This window comes from Elephas maximus, chromosome 6, assembly GCF_024166365.1.
Source record: "Elephas maximus indicus isolate mEleMax1 chromosome 6, mEleMax1 primary haplotype, whole genome shotgun sequence".
Classification (NCBI taxonomy): Eukaryota; Metazoa; Chordata; class Mammalia; order Proboscidea; family Elephantidae; genus Elephas; species Elephas maximus.
Genome location: NC_064824.1, coordinates 49,951,000 through 49,974,085, shown reverse-complemented (window position 1 = coordinate 49,974,085; position 23,086 = coordinate 49,951,000). Strand labels below are relative to the sequence as shown.

The window sequence follows — 23,086 nt, the reverse complement described above, 5'->3', positions numbered from 1 at the left end:
ATCACCTATATGTCTACTTCATGTAAGTGCAATCATACAGTATTAGTCATTCTGTGACTGACTTACTTCACTCAGCATAATGTTTTCAAGGTTCATCCACGTGGCATGTATCACTTCATTTGTCTTTATGGTTGAGTAACACTCAATAATACACACATACATACACACACACACACACACACCACATTTTGTTTATCCATTCATCTGTTGATGGACATTTCAGTTGTTTTCAAACTTTGGCTACTGTGAATAATGCTGCAATGAACACTGGTGTACAAATTTCTATTTGTGTTCCTGCTTTCAAATTCTTTTGGGTACATACCTAGGATTGTGACTGCTGGGTCATATGGTAGTTCTTTGTTCCACTTACTGAGAAACCACCAAACTGTTTTCTGCAGCAACTATAACATTTCGCATTCCCACCAGCAATGGATGAGGGTTCCAGTTTCTCCACATCCTCACGAACACCTGCTATTTCGTTTTATTAATTTAAACCATTCTAGTCTCCTTGTGGTTTTGATTTGCATCTCCCTAACGGCTAATGTCGGAACTGACTTGATGGCACCTAACAACAACAATGGCTAATGGAGGAGCCCTGGTGGCACAATGGTTAAAGTGCTCAGCTGCTAACTGAAAGGTCGATACTTCAAACTCACCAGCTGCTCCACAGGACAAAGATGTGTAGTCTACTTCCATAAAGATTTATAGCCTTGGAAACCCCATGGAGTGGGGGGGTCAGTTCTACTTTGTCCTATAGGGTCACTATTGAGTCAGAATCGATTCCACAGCAGTGGGTTTTGGTTAAATAGCTAGTAACATTAAGCATCTTTTCATGTGCTTGTTGGCCATTTGTATATTCTCTCCGGTGAAGTCTTTTATACATTCAAGCCTTTTGTACATTTTTCAACTGGGTTTTTTTGTTGTTGTTAAGTTGTAGGAACTCTTCATATATTCTGGGTATTAAACCCTTATCAGATATATGGTTCCCTCAAATTTCCTCCCAGTCTGTAGGTTGTCTCTTTGTTGATAAAGTCCTTTGATGAACAAATGCTTTTAATTTTTATGAGGTCCCATTTATCTATTTTTTCTTTTGCTGCTCATGCCTTCAATGTTGTATCTAAGAATTCATTGTTAAAAACTAGGTCCCACTAACTAGGACAATCTTGGAAAACATCTTTTAGGGAAACTTCCACACAAACAAATCATAAACAGCACAAAAGGCCTGCATACTTTCCACTCTTATCTTTCTTTTAGCATTTAATGAATAGTAAGATTTATTGGACCAATGAAGACTCTCCTGTTACTGAAACCTGTACCAATGATTATTAAGAAAGACAATTCAAAATGTAGAATCACAGTGATTCGGCAGTTTTTAGCCAACTGTGAAAAGTTGAAACTTTCAGTGTTACCCATTTGTAATGTTAATATATACTGATGATTCTGTAGCATTCCTCAGGCTTGGACAAGCATGGCTCTGGCAGCATGCTTGTCCGTTTTCTCACTTTTGCAAATTCTGTAATATTCTTTGGACCCAGACAGACATGGCTCTGGCAACAGGCTTGTCCATTTCCTACTTTTGCCTCTTGGAACATATGCTGAATAAAATCTTACTTTTTGCTTTACTAAAAAACAAACTAGGTCCCATAGTAATATCCCTATTTTAAGTTTTTTTTATGGTTTTAATTCTTACATTTAGGTCCTTGATCTATTTTGAATTAGTTTTTGTGAATGGTGTGATGTATGGATCCTGCTTCATTCTTCTGCTTGTAGAAATCCAGTTTTCCCAGCACCACATATTCAAGAAATTCTCCTTTCCCCATTAGACAGACTTAGCATCCTTGTTGAAAATCAACTGACATAGATGTACGGGTTTATTTCTTAACTTTGAATTCCATTCCTTGGTCTATATGTTTATCATTACATGACTACCAGGCTGTTTTACTACTGTAGCTTTATAATATGTTCTGAAATTAGAAAGTGTGAGTCCTCCTATTTTATTCCTGTTTTTCAAGATTGCTTTGGCTATTCAGGGCCCCTTACCCTTCCATATAAATCTGAGGATTGACTTTTCCTTTTCTGCAAAGAAGGCTGCTGGAATTTTGAGGAGTACATTGAATTTATAGATTGCTTTGAATAGTGCTGATAACTGTATTAAGCTTTCCAAGCAATGAACACGGAATGTCCTTCCATTTATTTAGGCCTTTTAAAATTTCTTTTAGTAGTGTTTTTAAGTTTTCAGCGTACAAATCTTTCACATTTCTTGCTAAATTTATCCCTAGGTATTTTATTCTTTTCGATGCTATTGTAAACGGTATTATTTCCTTGATTTACTTTTCAACTTGCTCATTGCTGATGCATGGAAACCCGACTGATTTTTGTGTGTTGCCACTGTATCCTGCCACTTTGCTAAATATCTTCTTTTTAAGTGTGATATATAGTAGAGAGAGGAAAGCTTAGTTACAGATGAGATTTTTAAAAAAGTTGTCTTGATCTGCTACTTTAATTCTCCTTTCCTGCTAAGCAAAACACCTAAACCTAACCCCACCCCGAATCTAAAACAAAGAAAAAAGCAAACAATAACATTATACAAACAGCACCAGTAGCTAGATGGAAGAAAGGAATGGGAGAATTACAGGTTTAAATAAGCATGTGTGTGTTTCTGCTTGGTATTACCCTCTTCCTGTCTGTTCATAATCATTTCTTCCTTTATAATTCCCTAGAGAGAGCCTAGGCTTTCACTATTTATCTCCAGATTCTGTACTCTGGAAATGTAATTTTTAGCAACATATTTACATTAATATTTAGTAGTCTCTTGTAAAGTATTTCATAAAACAATTAAATTTTAATAATTTTCACTTTTCAGAAAAATACATTTAAAATTTAAGCTTCAAATGAATTCAATGGCCCTGTCAATTTAAGTGACTATACTCTTACTTCTGAACCACAAATTAAAGCATTCAATAAACAACTGCCAAAAGTTTCATATAAACTGTCTTTTTAAATGTAACAGGTCAAGAGACTCAAGCATGTCTCCTTTCACCTCTCAGGTTGTTGTTTTTACCTGTGCCTTGGCTGACTAACCTCCATACCAGAGTGATAACACCCAACTCTGCTCTTAAAATCTACATTCCCTGCTGGTTCAGTGATTAAGCCCTTGGCTGCTAGCCAAAAGGTCAGCAGTTCAAATCCACGGGCCAGTTCTTCTCTGTCCTACAGCATCGTTATGAGTGGGAATCGACTTGACCGCAACGGGTTTTTTTTTTATACCATATTTATTCCCATATCTCCTTTCCTTCATGTGTATTTCCAAATTTCAGAGATGTTTTTAATGATAGAATCCCTACAATTTTAAATAACAACTTCAGTGCCTACTTATTTTGCTTTAGGTAGGAAGCTCTCTGTCCTTGCCAGAATAAAAGGTTATATTAAGAACCAACTGGCTATTGGTTTCTGTGTCAAACTGGCTCAGCAGGGAGCAGGATGAGCTAGTTGGTACTAATCTATCCCCCCCACTTCATCCGTCTCAGCTGCCTTTTATTTATTTTTCTCTCCCTAGCTGAGGAACTGCAAATTCCTAAAGAATTTGAACCTGTGTGAGTTTTGGCTGGCGTGACTTTCAGTTCTTCATCTGGAATCAAAAGTTCTTAAGACCTAAACCCAAATTTTGAAAAAAAAAATACTAAGAAGCACTTCCTTTTATGTTTCTTTCAGAAATACAAACCCATATAACTTCTTTTGTCCTAAAATTACTTATTTGAAATTGCTAAAGAGAGGTGAAATTGTGTGTATTCCAATGAACTTTTCCAGTGTTATTACAGAAATAGGGTTGGAATTTCAAAGAGAATGCATCCCTTCTTTCACCTCTTTGTTATGTCTCTCGTTAAGGAAAAAACAACATACGCTGCATTCACCCCTTACTTTATACTCCAAAGTTCCTTAGTTTATAATTTTCTCAATTCCCTTTCCAGTCTTTGTTTTTGTGCAGTTTTTAAAATTTTTACTGTTGACAATACACACAGTGAAATATACACCAATTCAATAGTTTCTACATGTACAATTTAGTGACACTGATTATACCCTTCAAGTTGTGCAACCATTCTCACCCTCATTTTCTGAGTGGTTCCTCACTCGTTAACATATACCTAACTGCCCCCTAAAATTCTTATCTTTTGAGTTGCTGTTAATTTGATACCATCTAGATAGTTCTTAAAAGAGTGCAATGCTCAAGGAAAACATTCTTTACTAATTAAATTATTTTTTGTTCTAAAGAAGACTTCAGGGAATATTTTTGGTTGAATTATCTCAGGACAACTATTTCAGGGGTTATAGCCTTCATGGCTCCAGAAAGTCTGGAGTCCGTAAGAATCTGATATTCTGTTCTGCATTTTCCCCCTTTTGAGAGAGGCTAGAAAAAGGCTATATACCAGCAATTCTTCTTCCAGGTATAAACCCTAGGGATCTAACAGAAGTGACATGAACAAACATGCACACCTATGTTCACTGAAGCACTATCCACAATAGCAAAAAGATGGAAACAACCTAAGTGCTCATCAACAGACTAATGGGTAAGTAAAACGCAGTACATACATATAATGTAATACTACTCAGCAATAAAGAAAAATGAGTTCCTGAAACACCTTACAACATGAATGAACCTGGAGGATATTATGTTGAACAAAATAGTTAATCATCAAAAAAAAAAAAAAAACTCATTTTATGAAATGACATGAATAAGTAAATATACAGAAGCTAATGTTCATTAGGAAACCCTGGTGGTATAGTGGTTAAGAGCTACAACTGCTAAACCAAAAGGCCGGCAGTTTGAATCCACCAGGTACTCCTTGGAAACTCTATGGGGCTGTTCTACCCTGTCCTATAGGGTCGCTATGAGTCGGAATCGACTCGAAGGCACACAACAACATACCACCACAACATTCATTAATGGCCACCAGGGGAGGGGTGGAGGGAAAGTACTCCCTAGGTAGGAGTCATTTTTTGTTTACAGAAATGGGAAAAGTGGCACCAAATATGGGTGATGTTTGCACATCATGACTGATGTAATTGACATCAGTAAGCTGTATACAGGGAAAAGGGAGGAACGGACAAACGCTAGATATCATTGTTTTTATCCCCTAAAAAAAATTTTATTTTCTTTTTCTTTTTTTTATAGATGAGGAAATTAAGGCTCAGAAAGGCTAAGTGACTTGCTCAAATTTTTCCTGATAATATACGGTGTAGCCTGTATTTGGAAGTTCTTTTGATTTCTAAGCCCTTTCTAACATACCAGGCTGCCTCTCGTAATTTCAAAGGCTAGAGAACACAAAGAAAAGGTTCCAAGTAGAAAACTGGCAAGTGCTATCTCTCAGGTATTTATCAGTGCAGCTCTGTGCATGGCCACCTGTACCTTTTCAGCAGCCCATACATAACACATTGCAAATTATCAATAAGCAAGAGCCATGGCAAACAGATGCAAGGCAAATAAACTCATTAGCTATATTACTCTATGAAAACAACAAGGTCACTGAGAATAGTTAATATGATTTCCTACAGAATTTTGTTACATTTATTTGTTTCCATTCAAAACAATAACAGAATATATTTTATAAGACATGCATGTATTTTAACGCTTCACTTTGAGAAGCCACAGTGCAGTGCCATCAATATATTCATTAGTAGTGACAGCATTGCAACTGACAGTTCCAAACACCGTCCCCAGAGAATGAAACTTCATGATACTCATATATCAAGGCCAAGTTCTTGATCTCTCTCTTTTGTCAGTAGCTTTTCTCTCCTACTACTATTAGCTATCTGACATCTGTTTCATTAGTTCATGGCAATAAAGAATCTGATTCCATAAAGGGGCAGCTCTCCAAAAGCTCTATGAAAGAGTAGTGGAGTCAGTTCATTGTACTCAATGTCAAATCTAGTGTGCCTGGAAAAGAAACTTCTAATTTAAATATTAAATCACACACCCAACTTGACCTCCAAGGCTTATATTACTGCCTGAGTTAAGAACCGATAACCGTTTCCCATTACTACTTGATTTGCCCTACCTCCCGAAGAGCTAAACCCTCCCAATGTCAAGAACAAGAAAGTAGAGAAAATCCTTTAATAACATATATATAAAAAAATAAACCTAATATTGAGTACAAAGCATAAATTATATACAGCAATGCCAATCCTAAATCCTGAAATTTCCAGGAAAATCTGTTAAATATTCTACTGTCTGTTGTCTGCTACAACAGTAACAACAATTATGTACTCACACACAAATGTCAAGAAATGTAAATACTCCAGCATTACCTACACCAAAAAAAACTAAAATCAAACCCCTTGCCATTGTCTCATAGCAACCCTACAGGACAGAGAGCTGCCCCATAGAGTTTCCAAGGAGCAACTGGTGGATTTGAACTGTCAACCATTTGGTCAGCAGCCGTAGCACTTAACCACTATGCCACCAGCGTTTCCATTAACTACACCAGAATGTTTTAACAGAAAGTGACACATGCAAAGCGTATCAGATCACATGCATTAATTTTTAGTTTGTAGTTACCCAAAGCAGTTTACCAAAAAGTAATTCAAACAACAATCAATTTGTTCCCTTTTCTTTCTCACTAACTTCTAATTTATGTATAAATATAAACTAAATTAAATCAAAAGCAGGTCTTTTCTCCAATTGAGTGTCTGGATATTTATCAAGTATCATTTGTAGCTGAAAGAGAAGTACAAAGGTAGATAACTTGGAATGATCCAACTACGAAAGAACAGCAGCATCAGGAAGGCAGCAGATAGCCCCTGGTTTGTATATTAACTGTGAAATATTGTAAATTGCCAATCTAATTCTAAAGATTACATTTAAGCAAGCTTTAGTAAAAAGACACCACTCTTTACATTTGCACATTCCTAAAAATCAGTAACACCAATAATTGTAGTTTCCTTGCATTTTGACCATGAACTCCACACCAAATAAACCATAAATACAACCAATGATGCATTTAAAGAGAAAAGATACCAAATGTCGAACTTCTCTACAATATAGTGAGACTTTATGCTCTAAGTTCTATCAGGTGGACGTTCAACTATGTCTTCTAATCTACCTCATTCTAGAAATTGGTACAAGTATATTTAATATATTCAAGCAGTACCTGAGGTAGATATCCTGACTTAAAACTAACAGTCGAGTTATAATAAATTTTTGTGTTCTAAGTTGAGATCATTCTTTTTAAAACAATTCATTCTAGCCTCAGAAAGGCTAATCTTCAGTTGTAAAATTTAAGACAAGTCTAATGATTCTGGTTTTTTGGGTGGTCCTCCTATCTTGGAGATTCCAATCTTTGAATGTTAGAATAGAGGTAAACAGAGGATTTATGAAGAATTGAGACAGTCTCCAAAATTTACAATGCTGTGACATGAAGACATGCTATTTTTACATTTCTCAACAGAAAGAGAGAAATTATTTAAAATCAGTTTCTCAACACATTATTCAATAATTCAAGGTTTGGATTCAGATATCCAGTTCACCAAAAATCTTACTTTTACAAAATTTTGACTACCACAAGTTTGAAATGTGAAGTTTCCAGCAGCATTTGATTACTAAAATAGAGTTGTTGTTCTGTGCTGTCGAGTTGATTTTGACTCATGGTGACCCCACGTGAAAGAGGAGAGAGCTGCCCATACGGTTTTCTAAGCCAGGTCTTTCTCCTTCAGAGCTGCTGAGTACATTCCAACCACCAACCTTTCAGTTAGCAGCCAAACACTTAACTGTTGAGCCACCAAGGAGTTAGCTCATTTTAAATATCTTTACGGACAAGCATTGTTTTACCTCCTTAAAAATAATAGGTCTCTGTGGATATCTCCTCTGAAAAACTATCATTTTATCTTACTAAGATAAGCTTCATTGGCACCACTAATTCCCTTCACAATGATTTCATCTAATTTACTAAGGAAATCACTAGATGCCCCCTTATGGTTACTTGCCACTTTATATCCTTAATCAAAAAGAACCACTGCTGTTGAGTTGATTCTGATTCATAGAGACCCTACAGGACAGAGGAGAACTGCCCCATAGAGTTTCCAAGGAGCGCCTGGCGGATTCGAACTGCAGACCTCTTGGATAGCAGCCATAGCACTTAACCGCTATGCCACCACTTTATATCCTCAGGTTATGCAAATTAACTCCACTTTTAAAACAAATCAACTTTTCTTGCAAGAATGGCTTATTTTGGAACCCCCAGTACATTTTAATTTTAGTTCCCTTGGCTTTAGGGTTATAGCAGTATATGCTGTTAACTTTGACCTTTGAACTAAATAATGAGTATTTTTTTCCATGTCAGCAATAATATTTTTATAATTATCACTATTCATTACAATGAAGCAACACTTTTAACTTTTCTAAGACTAGTAGTCTTGATCTTTGACTCTACATGAAAAGTTATATAAGGTAGACAAATTTAATGACTTATTTCACTATTTTCATACACCATTACTAAATATTCTCACTCTTAATTAAAAAACTAATGAACTTTCTACATCGTGCTTTCTGCGAGAAACATCACTTAAATACTATCGTTTTCTGCCCAATTTATTTTAGATATAAGGTAACATTTCTACACTGTTGTCGTTAGGTGCAATGAAGTCAATTTCAACTCATAGCAGACCTATTCTAATCATTAAGTGGTTTTCATTTTTTAGGGAGCTGCAGTGGTGCGATGAATTACTCAGTATGGCCTTTCTCACCATGGTCTCCCACACAGGTGATTGGGTAGGGCTGTGCAAATAAGATAATTTGGTCAGTTTTGCCTTAAAAGAGAGCCAGTTCTAGAGCAGAGAGAGAGGGAGTGACAGAACAAGCTGTAACCCTGAGACAGTAAGAAGCTGTTGCAGGAGAGACCAGGCAGCAGGAGAAAGCGTGGAGAAAGAAAGCTGAGTGCCTTTGGAGAAAGGCCTAGGGCCAGGGAGAGGCGTGCCTCCCTGAGTACAGTTGGGAAGAGGCTGTCCTGATGAAAAAACTGTGTCCTGAGTGTTCCTGAGCCTGAACTATAACTGTTTACTTCCCTTATAATAAACCCCATAATCGTAAGTATGGTCTGAGTTCTTTGTGGCCATTGCAATGAATTATCGAAGCCAACAGAGAAGTAGGGAATGCTGTGTGAGGGATGGTTAGTATCAGAAGTAGTCAAGATGGCGGAGAAAGGAAGCTTGTTTGGCTTCTGCCTCATGGGAGTCAGCCTTGTGCTGTCGATCTTGGTTCTCTTTTCCCCTTGTGAGGTTGGGGGAGGCCAGACACTGCCCGACGCTGTTTCTACAGGAGTCCTGCTGGCACACTGGTTAAGCGCTCTGCTACTAACAGAAAGGTCGACAATTCGAACCCACCAGCCACTCTTTGGGATAAAGATGTGACAGTCTGCTTCTGTAAAGATTACAGCCTAGGAAACCCTAAGGGGTCATTTAATTTTCTTATTAACTACAAACCTGCAGTTCCACTATTTCACCACTAGATGGAGGATGTGCATTGGTAATGTGAAATGCAGTCTCAAGTGGAGATTGCTGGTCACTGGGAGAAAAAAATGGAGAGGACAAGCACAGTGAGATGTTAAGAACAGAGTTTGATTGGATTTGGCAATATCGCATGAAAAAACTACCACACAGCAATAGTTGAGTGCCAGTTAATCGTTAGTAAAACAATGCTGTGTCAACTAGTGAGAAATGAAATCCGTTCCCATCTGAGTTGATTCCGACTCACGGTGACCCCTGTAAGACAGAGTAAAACTGCCCCATAAGGTTTCCAAGGAGCGCCTAATGAATTCGAACTGCCTACCTTTTGGTTAGCAGCTGTAGCTCTTAACCACTATGCCACCAGGGTTTCTAAACTACAATGCAAAACAAATAAAAACACTAAACTTGCAGTCAGGTTCTAGCTGTGTCACATGCGAATTATTTGACTTTGTGCAGGTCATTTAAACTGCCTGGGACTTAGTTTCTTCATCTGCTAAAAAACGGAGGACCTAGACTAATGATAACAACTAAGGGTGGCTTAGGAAGGACTTAATTCTCCCATAATCTTTAATGGGAACCTCTAATACATCCCTAGTAACCCTAGACTATTAGTTAAAAAAGTGTACTTGTTGTTAGGAAAAATGCAGCTTCAAGGCACGTCTCCAACCCATACTCCATTTCCTTCCCCATCAGGAAGACTTACATAGAAGTTTGGGTGTTGCCTCTGGCCCAGTCTAGAATGAACTCCAAGATTATTTTAAGATCTGGGTTCTCTACATATGTATTATTTTTGCACAGGTAGGTGACATACTTAGATGCATTAACTCCTAGAAACCATAATTAAAGCAGATTATCATAATGTGAAATACTGACTATGCATACGTATTATATTTGTCTGCTTGGAGATCACTGAAAAAACCTCATGAAAGCATAGGCAAACTGATGAGAAGTAAACTAGAAATGCTTATTAGGCAGTGTAGAAAGGGAAGGACAATGAATTATAAAGTAGAAGTGGGGAATGCCCATTTCTTCAAGAAATCTAAATTCCGCCTCTTGTTCTTTAACGCTCTAACAGACTATTCAGTAACAACTAAGTTAAAGTCCTCCATGTATTTAGAACTACATTTGACCCAAATACTTAAATGATTGCTTCTTAATAGAGAAGTCTGTGCATGTAACACTGCAGGATAGCTTTTTAATACAACAAAGTTCCAAAAATATGCCTACTGAAGTCCATTAAGTACCTGTCTGAAAAATACAACTTCCCAAATTCTTTAACTCTTCTATTTCCTAAAGATCATGTGCTTATGTAAAAGTATCTAAGACAGTAAGTACAGAAGAGTAAACATGAAAAAAAAAAACGAATACAAGCAAAGGGCATTATTTGCAATCTCAATCTCTCCTGGTGAATTAGTGATCCAAATTACTGTATTCACTAAATGTTTCACTGAATGTTTACTGATATTTTTTTTCTTCCCTACTTTTGATTAGAATCAATTCCCTACTCAAGAATGAATTTACAAATTTCTAGAGGAACATGTTGCTAGCTATGGCAAACACAGTCTTCCCAATTTTTTTTCCATACCAAGCTGGTATTTCTAGGTTTTTTTATTATTTTATTTTATTTTTTAAAAAGCCCATGTGGTTAGGAACGCAAAGGATAGGATAGCAAAAGATTGCTTTTTTAACAAACCAAACAGACTTGAGTTTTTTACTCTTTTCATGTTTGATACTCATGAAGCTACAAATAGAGTATATTTTAAATGACTAATCTTAAACTCAGAAAGAAAAAAAGTCTTATTTTCTTTCCTTTCTTTAGTTCTACCTGGGTAAGCAGATCCTTGTTTAGTAAATTATGTTTGAATCTAGCTCCCATTAATATTAGTAGATTTCCTTTTAAAAAAAACTGAACATATATGATGACTGGTCTTTAAAGGGTATTTAAAACATTAGCAATTCAAAAGAAACACTGAATGGAAAATGTTCCAACATAATGTTAAATAAAAAAGATTACAAACCAGTATGTACACTGTGACATCAATCTAAGTTTTTAAAATATGCATAAAGAACAAAAAGATATAGATTAATTCCCTAATTATGAGTTATTTCCATTTTCTTTTTTTTAAATTTTCAACAAAGAACCTGTATTACTTTTATATAGAAAAAAAGAAAAAATTTTTTTTATAATCAAGAAAAATGTTTCTATTAACATCATTATTTAGGTAATAAAAGAATACATAACTGTTACGAAGGTATTTTTATAAAAGTATGACGTTGCATACTAATGAGTATCAATCTGACTCCTAAGAAAGTCTGAAGATTTCAACTTTCTCAAAAGCTAGAGAAGTTGTTTCCCTGTACAAGCACTCTCTCTACTGGTAACATAGAGAATATACTTATTCTGACATTTCTGAAGTAAGTGCACATTTTCCATGAACACTAGGAGCAAGGTTTTCACTATAAAACTCTGAACATCACCAATTATCATATTTATAATGTCTTTTTGGAGGCTGTGGTTTCTGATAATATGTGACAATTGTTAAATTCCAGTTTGACTCCCATGAAATGGTAACAGCTGATTTATCATAAAATTAACTTATTCCTACTCACACAGTTAGAGGAAATCAAAACTATACATGTATTTAAACTGTATTTTTAGGGCTGTATTAACAAGTATGGAAACCCTGGTGGCACAGTGGTTAAGTGCTACGGCTGCTAACCAAAGGGTCGACAGTTGAAGTCAGCCAGGTGCTCCTTGGCAACTCTATGGGGCAGTTCTACTCTGTCCTATAGGGTCGCTATGAGTCGGAATCAACTCGATGGCACCGGGTCTGGTTTTTTTTTTTTTTTTTTTTTTGGTTTATTAACAAGTATGTAATCTAAGTCTCTGATCTAACACTATCCTTATATTAAATCTGAGTGACTAATCACTGCATTGAAAATTGTGGTCCTTATCACTGGATCTAATTTAATAAAAAATGGAAAAAAGAAAAAAGAGTTAAAATGCCCCCAGTTTGAAAGGCAGACCTTTAAGAGAACAATGAAACGTTTTTCTCTAACCCAAAAAGCTTCTGAGACTATAAGGCATTGTAGTGGTGGTGGAAGAGGGTAGAGCAGAAGAGGCCGTTCCAGGAACAAAGAAAACAAGAGTAAAGTCATGACATTTCAAAATTACACTGTTTTCTTGGGGGATGCCAAGTTAATTTTGTACGTGGCTACAGTGGAGGGCATACTGCAACAGCTGAGGATGAAGTTGGAAAAGTTGGGTGGGGTCGTTGGAAAAGTTGGGGGAAGGATTTGATACGCTATACTTAAGAGTTGAACTTTACATTGAAGGCACTGGGAAAGCCACTGAAGACTTTTAGACAAGGGAGAGCTGTGACTAGATCTGCTTTCAGAAAGATAGCACATTGCACGGCAAATTAAAAAAGTGAGAGCTTACAGGACAGGAAACCAAGGAGTCAAGTACACTGTTCAAGGCCTTAAGTAAAGAAGTCATCTTCCAAAGACATTTCAAGAGGCAGGACTGGCTGGACTTGGTGATGGAATAAATCCAGTGAGCAGGGTTTCAAGCCTTCGTAAACTGGTAGATGCTGATGTCTTTAAGACCAAGATTAGGGTTTTAATCTAAGTACAAGGAACCTTTTAAAATGCAGCCAGCAAGACATACCAGGTAGCTGGAAATGTAAGGCAGGAGTTCAGGGGAGAGATGGAATATAAATAAATGCAAGAAAAATAGATTAAGTTTTTTGACTTAATGAAATGAATCCCATTATATTAGATTTATACCATTTGTTAAAGTAATTATTGTTAACAGGCAGCAGGAGAGTGCAAATTTCAATTGACTACTATATCATTTGGCAAAATAAACTTTCCTATGAATTATACCCATGTAAACTATGGGATGTTAAATTCTACTGTTATATCTAACTCTAAATTCAAATTACTAATTAATCATAATCCATGTCACACAAAAAAAGGACATTTATTAGCAAGTATAAATGTGTTTCACAGATAGTTATTAAAAACTTCTACAAGTATACATATATTTCATTTGAAGTCAACAAATTTTAAAGATATATTTAGAAGACAAAAATATGAGTTTACTAATAATGAAAACCAGTGGTGCCAGTGATATCAGTGATTATTAATAATTATCATCAGTATAAATTCACATTTACAGAGTCCCTCAAATAGATCTTATTTAATCTCTATAACACATCCATGAGGTGAGCTGAAGCTGACAGTAATAACAATAGTAGTTAACAACTATAATTCTATAATAATATATGTATCTTTAACAGAATTTATTTTCTGTCTCCTTACCCACTCATACCACCAATTGGTAGAATAAACTAGAGATCTTAGAAGCTCTTATTTGAAGTTAATATTTAAACCTTGTTTTCCTGGCATAAATAAATTGGATTCAAACACTACCTACAAAATTTTCCAAAACTCCTTGAGACAGGAAATACGGACCAAAGAAATTTAATATTGTTCCACTATGAAAAGCATCTAATCTGGTCTACACGTATAAATGGGGTAACATAAATGCTTGTTAATTATTACACCAACTTTAATTCCTGAGGAAAAATCCAATCCTATTATTAAGCCGTTTAAGTCTGATCACTGATGAATGAATCTAGTTAAACTTTGAAATTGCCGACATTAACTTTGCTGTCATAAACGTTTTAAATGAAATTCCACCAAAAACGACAGTCATCAAAGTTTCTCTGTTCTTAGATCATTTCTTAAATTTCATTTTTTACAAAAAGCACTGCATTATCTAGATAAGGAGTTTCATACGCTTGTATCCATTTTTATAAAGGTCGAGACCACAAGCTAAAAAGCACTGTCATTTAAGTTTCACAGATGAACGACTAGGGCCTCAACAACTTATCTGAAAAAGAAACAGCCTTTTCTATTTATTTTAGTGTTTTCAACAGAGTTGGAATGGGTTAAAAAAGAAACAGGACAGGAATACTTACTTGAACCTGGCAGGTGAAAGAGGAGTAGGAGGAAACATTCCCGGTTCAAAAGAATCAAAATAAGTCACTGTCCAAGAAAAGCTGCAACAGGAGAATCCAGCAGTTAGGGATATTACAAGCAGAGTCCAAAATCCTTAATGGGAAGAGAGAGGGGGGAAAAAGCTTGAATTACTAACACCAAAACAATTTAAACCAGTATCTTCATGCTCAGAAGATCACATGTATTTCTGATCTTCTGAATTATATGTTCAGTACAAGATAAACCATGCGGAAATGTGAAATACTAAAGCACAACTAGAAGTTATATCACTTTATATTTTAATACGTGGAAAACAGTGAAAATTCATCTTGATTTAACCCTCACCTTCAATTTTATAGAATTCAGTTATAGAAAAACGGCTAAAACATTTTACCATTAAAATATCCTGACACTTTCCATTTAACTTCATGAATCATACCTTGCTGTCTTTATTACTTACAAAGTGATTCCATTCATTTCACTTTTGACATACTAATCAATTTTGGAGTGCCTCCTCTTTATAGGTTTCTTATAAACATTATAATAATTCTTTAACCTCGTTGCGCATATGAACAAAAGTTAGCACCTAATTTACAAATGGGTTAGGATCCTAGATTTGCAGCCAGTCTGCAACGGCATTTTCCCACAAAAATCAAGTCAAAAGCACGGTATTATACCAGACTCAAAGAAAGAGAAAAGGGATGAGAAATGGAACAATGGAAGAATAAACAAAATGACAGTGTTGCTGTAGGGTGTCGCTCAATCAATTTCGACTCACAGCGACCCCATGTGACAGAGTAGAACCGATTCCTAGGGTGTTCTAGGCTGTAATTTTTATGGCAGCAGATTGCCAGGTCTTTCTCCTGTGGAGCTGCTGGTGGGTTCAAACTGCCAACCTTTCAGTTAGTAGCCAAGCACTTAACCATTGCGCTACCAAAACTCTTTCAAAAGGAGAACATAAAAGAATTAGTCAACTTGAGTATTTTTAGATGCTGTTCATTTATCAAACAATTACTAAGTTTTATTTATATCTCCTTAAGGATACACAGAGGGTAATGACTTGTTCTAGTGAGGTTCTAACTCCAGAGTTATAACTGGTTACTGTAAGACTGAGAATACTGGTAAATAAGTGGCCACCCTCTTATCTTCAATAAGGAGTACAACTTTGATGTCGAGTTTTTGTTCAATAATGAAGTCACTCCTGAGGTTCACCCTTCAGCCAAAGATTAGGACCACAAAAAAAAAATGAAACTAAATGGGCACACCGGATCAGGAATAAGGGCAAGAAGGCAGGAGCGTCCAGTAAAGCTGGTAATGGGGAACCCAAGGTTGAGAAGGGGTCAGTGTTGACATGTTGTGCGGTTGGCAACCAATGTCACAAAACAATACGTGTACTAATCGTTCAATTAGAAACTGGTTCTGTAAGCCTTCATCTAATGTACAATAAGAAAAAAGAAATGCTATAAAATTCAATTTTCAAGCAAAAATTATAATTTTGAAAAACTTGTATCTGAAGGCAATGAGACTGACAGCCCCATAACTGTTAAATACTTTTCTGATGAGATTGGTTGTTATATTAATATTTATGTTGTGTAATAAAATATGCTAAAATATGGGGGAAGGTCTATTATGTGGGGAATATATTGGGAAGAAGTAAACTGGAAACATGATAAAAATTATTATAATTTAAACAAACTTATGAAGATGTTTGGAGAGAATATTAACATATAGAAATCAACGGCTTCCATATATACAAAAAACATAGTAGGTGACGTAATGGGAGAAAAGTCCATTCACCAAAGCAAGAAAAAAAAAGATAAAGCATAGGAATAATCTCATTAAGAAATGTGCAAGATCTACATAATGAAAATTTAGAAATGCTTTCAAGGAATACAAAAGAAACTTGAGCAATGGAACGTGATACCATATTCTTGGATAGGAAGATTGGTCATGATATGGACAGCAATTTTTCCCTAAATTAATCATGAAATTAATGTAAACCCCATGAACATACCAAGAGAATCTCATTTTTTTTCCTTTGGGGGGGTTGTAGAAGGACAACAAGAAAAGCCAATTCTAAAATTCATATGGAATAATAAACAATAGCCAAAGGTAGATGAGACCTAAACCAAAAAAAAAAACCACTGCTGTCAACATAGTGACTCTATAGGAGAGCACAGACCTGCCCCATAGCATTTTCAAGGCTGTAAATCTTTACAAAAGCAGACTGTTGCATCTTTCTCCCATGGAGCAGCTGGTGGATTCGAACCACTGACCTTTCGGTAAGCAGCCGAGCACTTTAACCACTATGCCACCAGAGTTCCCTATACTAGTCCTAACAGATATTAAAACATACTGTAAGATCTTGTACTTCATATGGTTTAGTACTGACACATAGACAAAAGAATGGAATAAAATAGAAACCTTAGCTGTAGGCCCAAAAAGATTAATAAAAGATATTATTGATTCAATGGGGTGACCATCTGGAGAAAGGAAAAAAAAATACTGAATCCATTATCACACATCCTATGCCAGGACAAATTCTAAGATCTAATTGTAAAAATGAAATAAACTCTGGAAGGAATCACTGGAAAAGTCACTTATAGTCAGGGACTACCTGTATTTGTTTTAAAAACAGCATATATATTTGCAGCGCACAGCACAAAGGAATAATATCCTGTAATAGAATCCTTAGAGAGCAATAAGGAAAAGATCAGCAATCTAAAATCCAGTATAAAAATAACAAAATACGATCACAGAAAAAGAACTTTCAACAGATTGAACTATATCTCCTGAAAAGATATGTTGGAAGTCCTAACCCTTGGCACTTGTGAACAGGACCTTATTTAGAAATAAGGTCTCTGAAGATGCAATCAGTTCACATGGGGTCATATTAGATTGCTGAGTGCATCCTATTCCAACGAGTGATGTCCTTACAAAAGAGGAGCCAGAGAAAGAAAGACAAACAGAGGGCGGCCCCGCGAGGACAGAGGTAGAGATTAAGAGTAAGGATTGCAGACAATCACCGTAAGTTAGGAGAGAGGCATGGAACAGATTCTCCCTCAGAGCCCTAACAAGGAACCAACAGAGCCAACACGCTGATTTCAGAATCCCAGCCTCCAGAACTGAGATAATGTTTTTATAGACGACCCAGCTTGTGGTACTTTGTTAAGGCAGCCCTAGGAAATGAATACAGAACTATAGATATTAAACATATAAAAAGATGTTAAATTCAGTATCATTAACAATTAGGTATCATTTTCATCAACTGGAAAAATCTGAAGTTTGATAACATTCTATGACAGTGAGTGTGTGACTAAACAGAAACTCTCATGCACGGCTGTTGGGAGAGTAAACTGGTATAATTTCTATGGAAGGAAATTTGGCAATATCTGTCAAAACAACACATATACGTATCTTTTAACTCAGTAATTCTAAATATTTGTCCTGCAGATAGTCTCACATATGGGCAAACTCATGTACATACAAGATTATTCACTGTAGCACTGTTTATAATAGTAAAGATTGCAAATAGCCTAGATGATCATCAGTGGGGGCGTAGGAATGATTAATTATGTACATCCATACCATGGAATACTATGCAATTGTTAAAAAAGATTCCCAAGATACACTGGTGAGCCAAAAAATGACCGTTCAAAACAGGGATACACACCAGTATTAAAAAAGCAGAAAATGTACATGCATGTACATTTGTGTTATGTACATATAAGCAGAAATGAATATATATATGTTGTTGGTAGCTGTCATTGAGTTGATTGACTCTTTGGCAACCCCATGTGTGCAGAGTAGAACTGTTTCATAGGGTTTTCAAGGCTCTGACTTTTCAGATATAGATGGCCAGGCCTGTCTTCTAAGGTGCCTCTGGGTGGGTTCCAACTGCCAACCTTTTGGCTAGTAGTCAAGTACTTCACTGTTTGTGCCATCCAGGGACTCCTATATATATACGCATTACATATGTAGAACACTTTTTTGGAAGGATATATAAAAATCCATGATCTAAGTGATCATGATCAAAGTGCTTGTTTCACATTGGGCATATTTAATTATTTTGTATTCTCTTGAATTAACCAAAACTTGCACCACTGATACAGTAAAACAAACATTGCAATATTGCGGTCTAGAAGTGTTTGATTCTGAAAGTTACTCAATTCCTTCATGAATAAGCAGAAAAGCCAACTCTGACAACTAAATGCATTACAAGTCAGTATCTGCAGAATCCTGAAGCTAAAATTTGATGTTTTCTAAAACTATTTTACTGTAAAATTCACAGGTATTTTTAAAAGGTACAAAATACATATAAGGTCTTCCTTCCCTAACAACACTGGTTCTTTTTGGGGAGAGGAAATGAGTGGTTGGCGTACAGCGATTTGAGGAAGTCCTTCAGTGTATATTCTTTTCCACTTTCTGCATTTTGAACCATAGGCCTGTTCTACCTACCAAAAAAGGTCATCTTTGAATGGAGGAGGGGGATGGAAGCTGTATCAGACTCTTTGCAAGAAGCATATTCAAACTGCTTCCTTCAGACAGGTTTACTAAGCCACTACTGCGATGAGCATGTGTCCCATGCTTCAGGACTAAAGGGGAGGAAAGGTTGAGAACACTAGAGAAGGACTGCTGAATTATCAAATTTTCTGGCTGCACAAAATGCGAAGACTATTTTAGTAAACAGGTAAGAAATACGTGCATTTTACTGTAAACCATCAGAAATATAGCAATAGACTGATAAAGCTGCTGAAGTGTAAAGTCAGAGGAACTGCAATTAAGCATAACTGTGGCAAGGTAATTTTGAAAGACTAATAGTCCCCTTCCCCAACCCCAAGAGAAAATGGGCCCTGTGGTCATTGCCAAAGAAGAGAGATGTGGTAAAGCAGAAAGGAAAAATACATTGACGGTTTGGTTGTGTTGCAAACTAGGGGAACTCTGGAGAAGGACATCATGCTTGGTAGAAAGCCAGCGAAAAAGACGAAGACTCTCAACAAGATGGACTGACACAGTGGCTGCAACATTGGGCTCAAACAAAAAGACTGTAAGGATGGCGCAGGGCTCAAACATAAAGACTATGAGGAACAGGTATCATGACTATGCGTCCCAGTATCTTGGCACAGTGTCAGCCCCTAAAACCTTAACCCAACCTAGGATTGGGTGGGCTGGATCTTCACAAAGAATGAGGCACAATTTTCTTGCCAACCCAACGAATTAAGAGGTCAAAATAGAAATTTTAAGTTTATAGTACAGTTTATGGGTGGCTATATTACCACCAAATAGCACTTGGCTGCTAAACAAAGGTTAGCAGTTCAAACCCACTAGCTGATCCACAGGATAAAGATGTGGCAGTCTGCTTCTGTAGAGATTAGAGCCTTGGAAACCCTACGGGGCAGGTTCTACTGTCTTACAGGGTAGCTATGAGTTGGAATCGATGGCAATGGAATTACATTACCAAATAGCTGTTAAGGGCATTATTTAGATAAGCAACTCTGAAGAGGGGAGAAAATAATTGACAAGTTTACTCTAACATGAAAAAAAAACCTTTGCCATAGAGTTGATTCTGACTCATAGCGACCCTATGGTACAGAACAGAACTGCCCCATAGGGTTTCTAAGGATCAGCTGGTCCTTTCTAACTTCTGACTTACTGTATAGCAGCCAAGCTCTTAACCACTATGACACCAGGGCTCCAAGTTTAACATAGTAAAAGCCACTAAATTTTTTATTCAGATGCTTTAGTAGGGGTACCTTCATATTTAATGAGTATTGACTAATATTGCATGATCTAAGTGCTTGTTTCACATTGGGTGTATTAAATTATTTTGTATTCTCTTGAACTAACCAACACTTGCACCACTGATAAAGTAAAACAAACATTGCAATATTGTGGTCTAGAAGTGTTTGATTCTGAAAGTTACTCAATTCCTTCATGAATAAGCAGAAAAGCCAACTCTGACAACTAAATTCATTACAAGTCAGTATCTGCAGAATCCTGAAGCTAAAATTTGATGTTTTCTAAAACTATTTCACTGTAAAATTCACATGTATTTTTAAAAGGTACAAAATACATATAAAGTCTTCCTTCCCTAACTCACCAATTCCACTCCTAAAAGCAATCACCTAAGTTTGTTGTGCATCTCTCCAAAAATTACAGCTATCTAGGCAATGTACAGATAGGTACAAAAAATACACATACACACTCCCCCCCCGCCCCCCGTAATCAGTTGCTGGAAATGATTCCAACTCACGGCAACTCCATGTGTGTCAAAGTGGAACTGTGCTCTACATGGTTTTCAGTAGATGATTTTTCAGAAGTAGACTGCCAGGCCTTTCTTCCAAGATGTCTCTGGGAGAACTCAACCACTGATGTTTCAGTTAGCAGCCAAGCATGTTAACCATATGTGCCACCCAGGGACTCCATGTATACATATAATTTATTTTACACAAATGAGATTCCTACCATAAAAACTGTTCTGTACTCTTCTTTTTTCATACAACAAATTATGTTGGAGGCCCTTGATACCAGTACACATAGCTATGGTTCCACTGTATTTTTTAAAATTTCTAGTTTGTTGCTATAAAAAACAATGTTGCAAGTAACATTCTTTTGCATACATTTGTACAAGAATATCTCTAGAAGTGCTGTTATCAAACGACCAAGGTCTTTAAAAGAAAGACAAAACCCTTCTTTATGGAAACCCTGGTGGCGTTTTCACCAGTTGGTGAAACAATGGAAATTCATCTTTTCCATCAATTGAAACTTCTTGGGCTTATAGAGATGAGGCAATATCAGAAATGTTGTGAAGACATGTGGAGGGAGTAGTGTGCAGTTTAAATAACATAAGCAAAAAAGCTGGCAGAAAAACTTTCCCATGTTCCCATGTCAGGAAAGGTTTATTAAAGGCCTGTTTACAAATTACAGATATTTCATGTAACTGGCCACCATAAGTAAACAACGGGCTCTAATGTGACAAAGCACACTGATAAATGTCAGTAGGGAAATGTTTAAATTGCTGTACTATGAAATACAATGCAGTAATTAGAGAGAATGAGGTAGATTCATGTTACATTGATAATGAACTCCAAGACACTTTAATAAAGCTGCAGAATATATGATCCCAACTACATTTGTTCTACAATGATAAAAACACCCATTTTAAATGGCTACCTATATGTAAATGAACAAAAAAGAATCTGGAAAGACACAACTGCGTTAGTGGGAACCTTTGCTTTGATTGTTGGAATTTTTTTTTTTTCTAGTGAGATTTACCCTTTTTAAACCTTTTTTTAATTGTACTTTAGATGAAGGTTTACAAACTAGTTTCTCATCAGTTAGTACACACACTGTTCTACAACACTGGTTAACAACACCACAACATGTCAACACTCTCCCTTCTCAACCCTATTGCCAGCTTTCCTGCTCCCTTCTGCCTTCCAGTCTCTCTGCCCCAGGGCTGGGATGCCCCTTTGGTCTTGTTTTGTTCCATGGGCCTGTTCCCTTTGGCTGAAGGGTGAACCTCAGGAGTGACCTCATTACTGAGCTGAAAGGGTATCCAGGGAGCCATACTCTTAGGATTTCTCCAGTCTGTCAGGCCACAAAGTCTGGTCTTTCTTTCTAGAATTTTGTTCTACATTTTTCTCCAGCTCCATCCGGGACCCTCTATTGTGATCCCTGTCAGAGCAGTCAGTGATGGTAGCTGGGCACCATCTAGGTTGACTGGACTCAGTCTGGTAGAAGCTATGGTAGATGTGGTTCATTAGTCCTCTGGACTAATCTCTCCCTCGTATCTTTAGTTTTTGTCACTCTTCTTTCCTCCTGAAGCGATAAGACCGGTGGAGTCTCCTAGATGGTTGCTCACAGGATTTTAAGACCCCAGACGCTACCTAGTGAGATTACTTTTAAAATTAATGTATTTTGTGATACTAAAAATGGAAATACGTGATCTAGGTAATTTTAAAAGTTGTAACCAGCTACTAACAGCTTAAATATAGTCATAGGCAGAAATCAACAATTGTAAACTGTGTAAGCAACTTCTGCCAACTTTATCAGATGCTGTAATTTTCAAATTTAAAAGGATAGCAGATAATTTAAATAATAACTGGTTACCCAACCTAACCTAATCCACATTTTACAGAGTTCAAGTCTTCAAATCCCTAGGGCATATCTGTCTACATGCAAAGGTGGAAAAGTGGACAGCCCTGGATCTTCAAACTTACTATTTCCAAGCTCAAGAGCAGAAGAAAGAGCCTTTCCTCCTCTGCTAGTACAACCTGAGCACAGCGGGTGCATAGCACGTACACTGGTAAAGGTCTCCTACCCAACTGCCTCCCTATCTGCAACCCCAAAAAACCAAAAGCCTGTTGTTGAGTTGATTCCAATTCATAGTGACCCTACAGGACAGAGTAGAACTGCCCTATAGGATTTCCAAGGAGCAGCTTGTGGATTTGAACTGCCGACTTTTTTGGTTATCAGCCAAATGTTTAACCACCGCGCAACCACGGCTTTATCCGCAACCCAGAATGCAGCAATTCCACTTCCCTTTCTGCTGAAAAAGATGAGGAAGCAGAAGGGAACATTC

At 36.7% G+C, this 23,086-nt stretch overlaps 1 protein-coding gene across 1 annotated transcript in view; it reads right to left on the bottom strand.

Moving 5' to 3' along the window:
* ARL6IP6 (ADP ribosylation factor like GTPase 6 interacting protein 6) overlaps window positions 1-23,086 on the bottom strand; it is a 39,605-nt gene that overhangs the window by 7,308 nt on the left and 9,211 nt on the right. Inside the window, exon 3 of the mRNA XM_049887258.1 lies at window positions 14,484-14,616. Within this exon, the coding sequence (XP_049743215.1) occupies window positions 14,484-14,616 (133 nt within the window). The remainder of the gene's footprint in view (window positions 1-14,483; window positions 14,617-23,086) is intronic.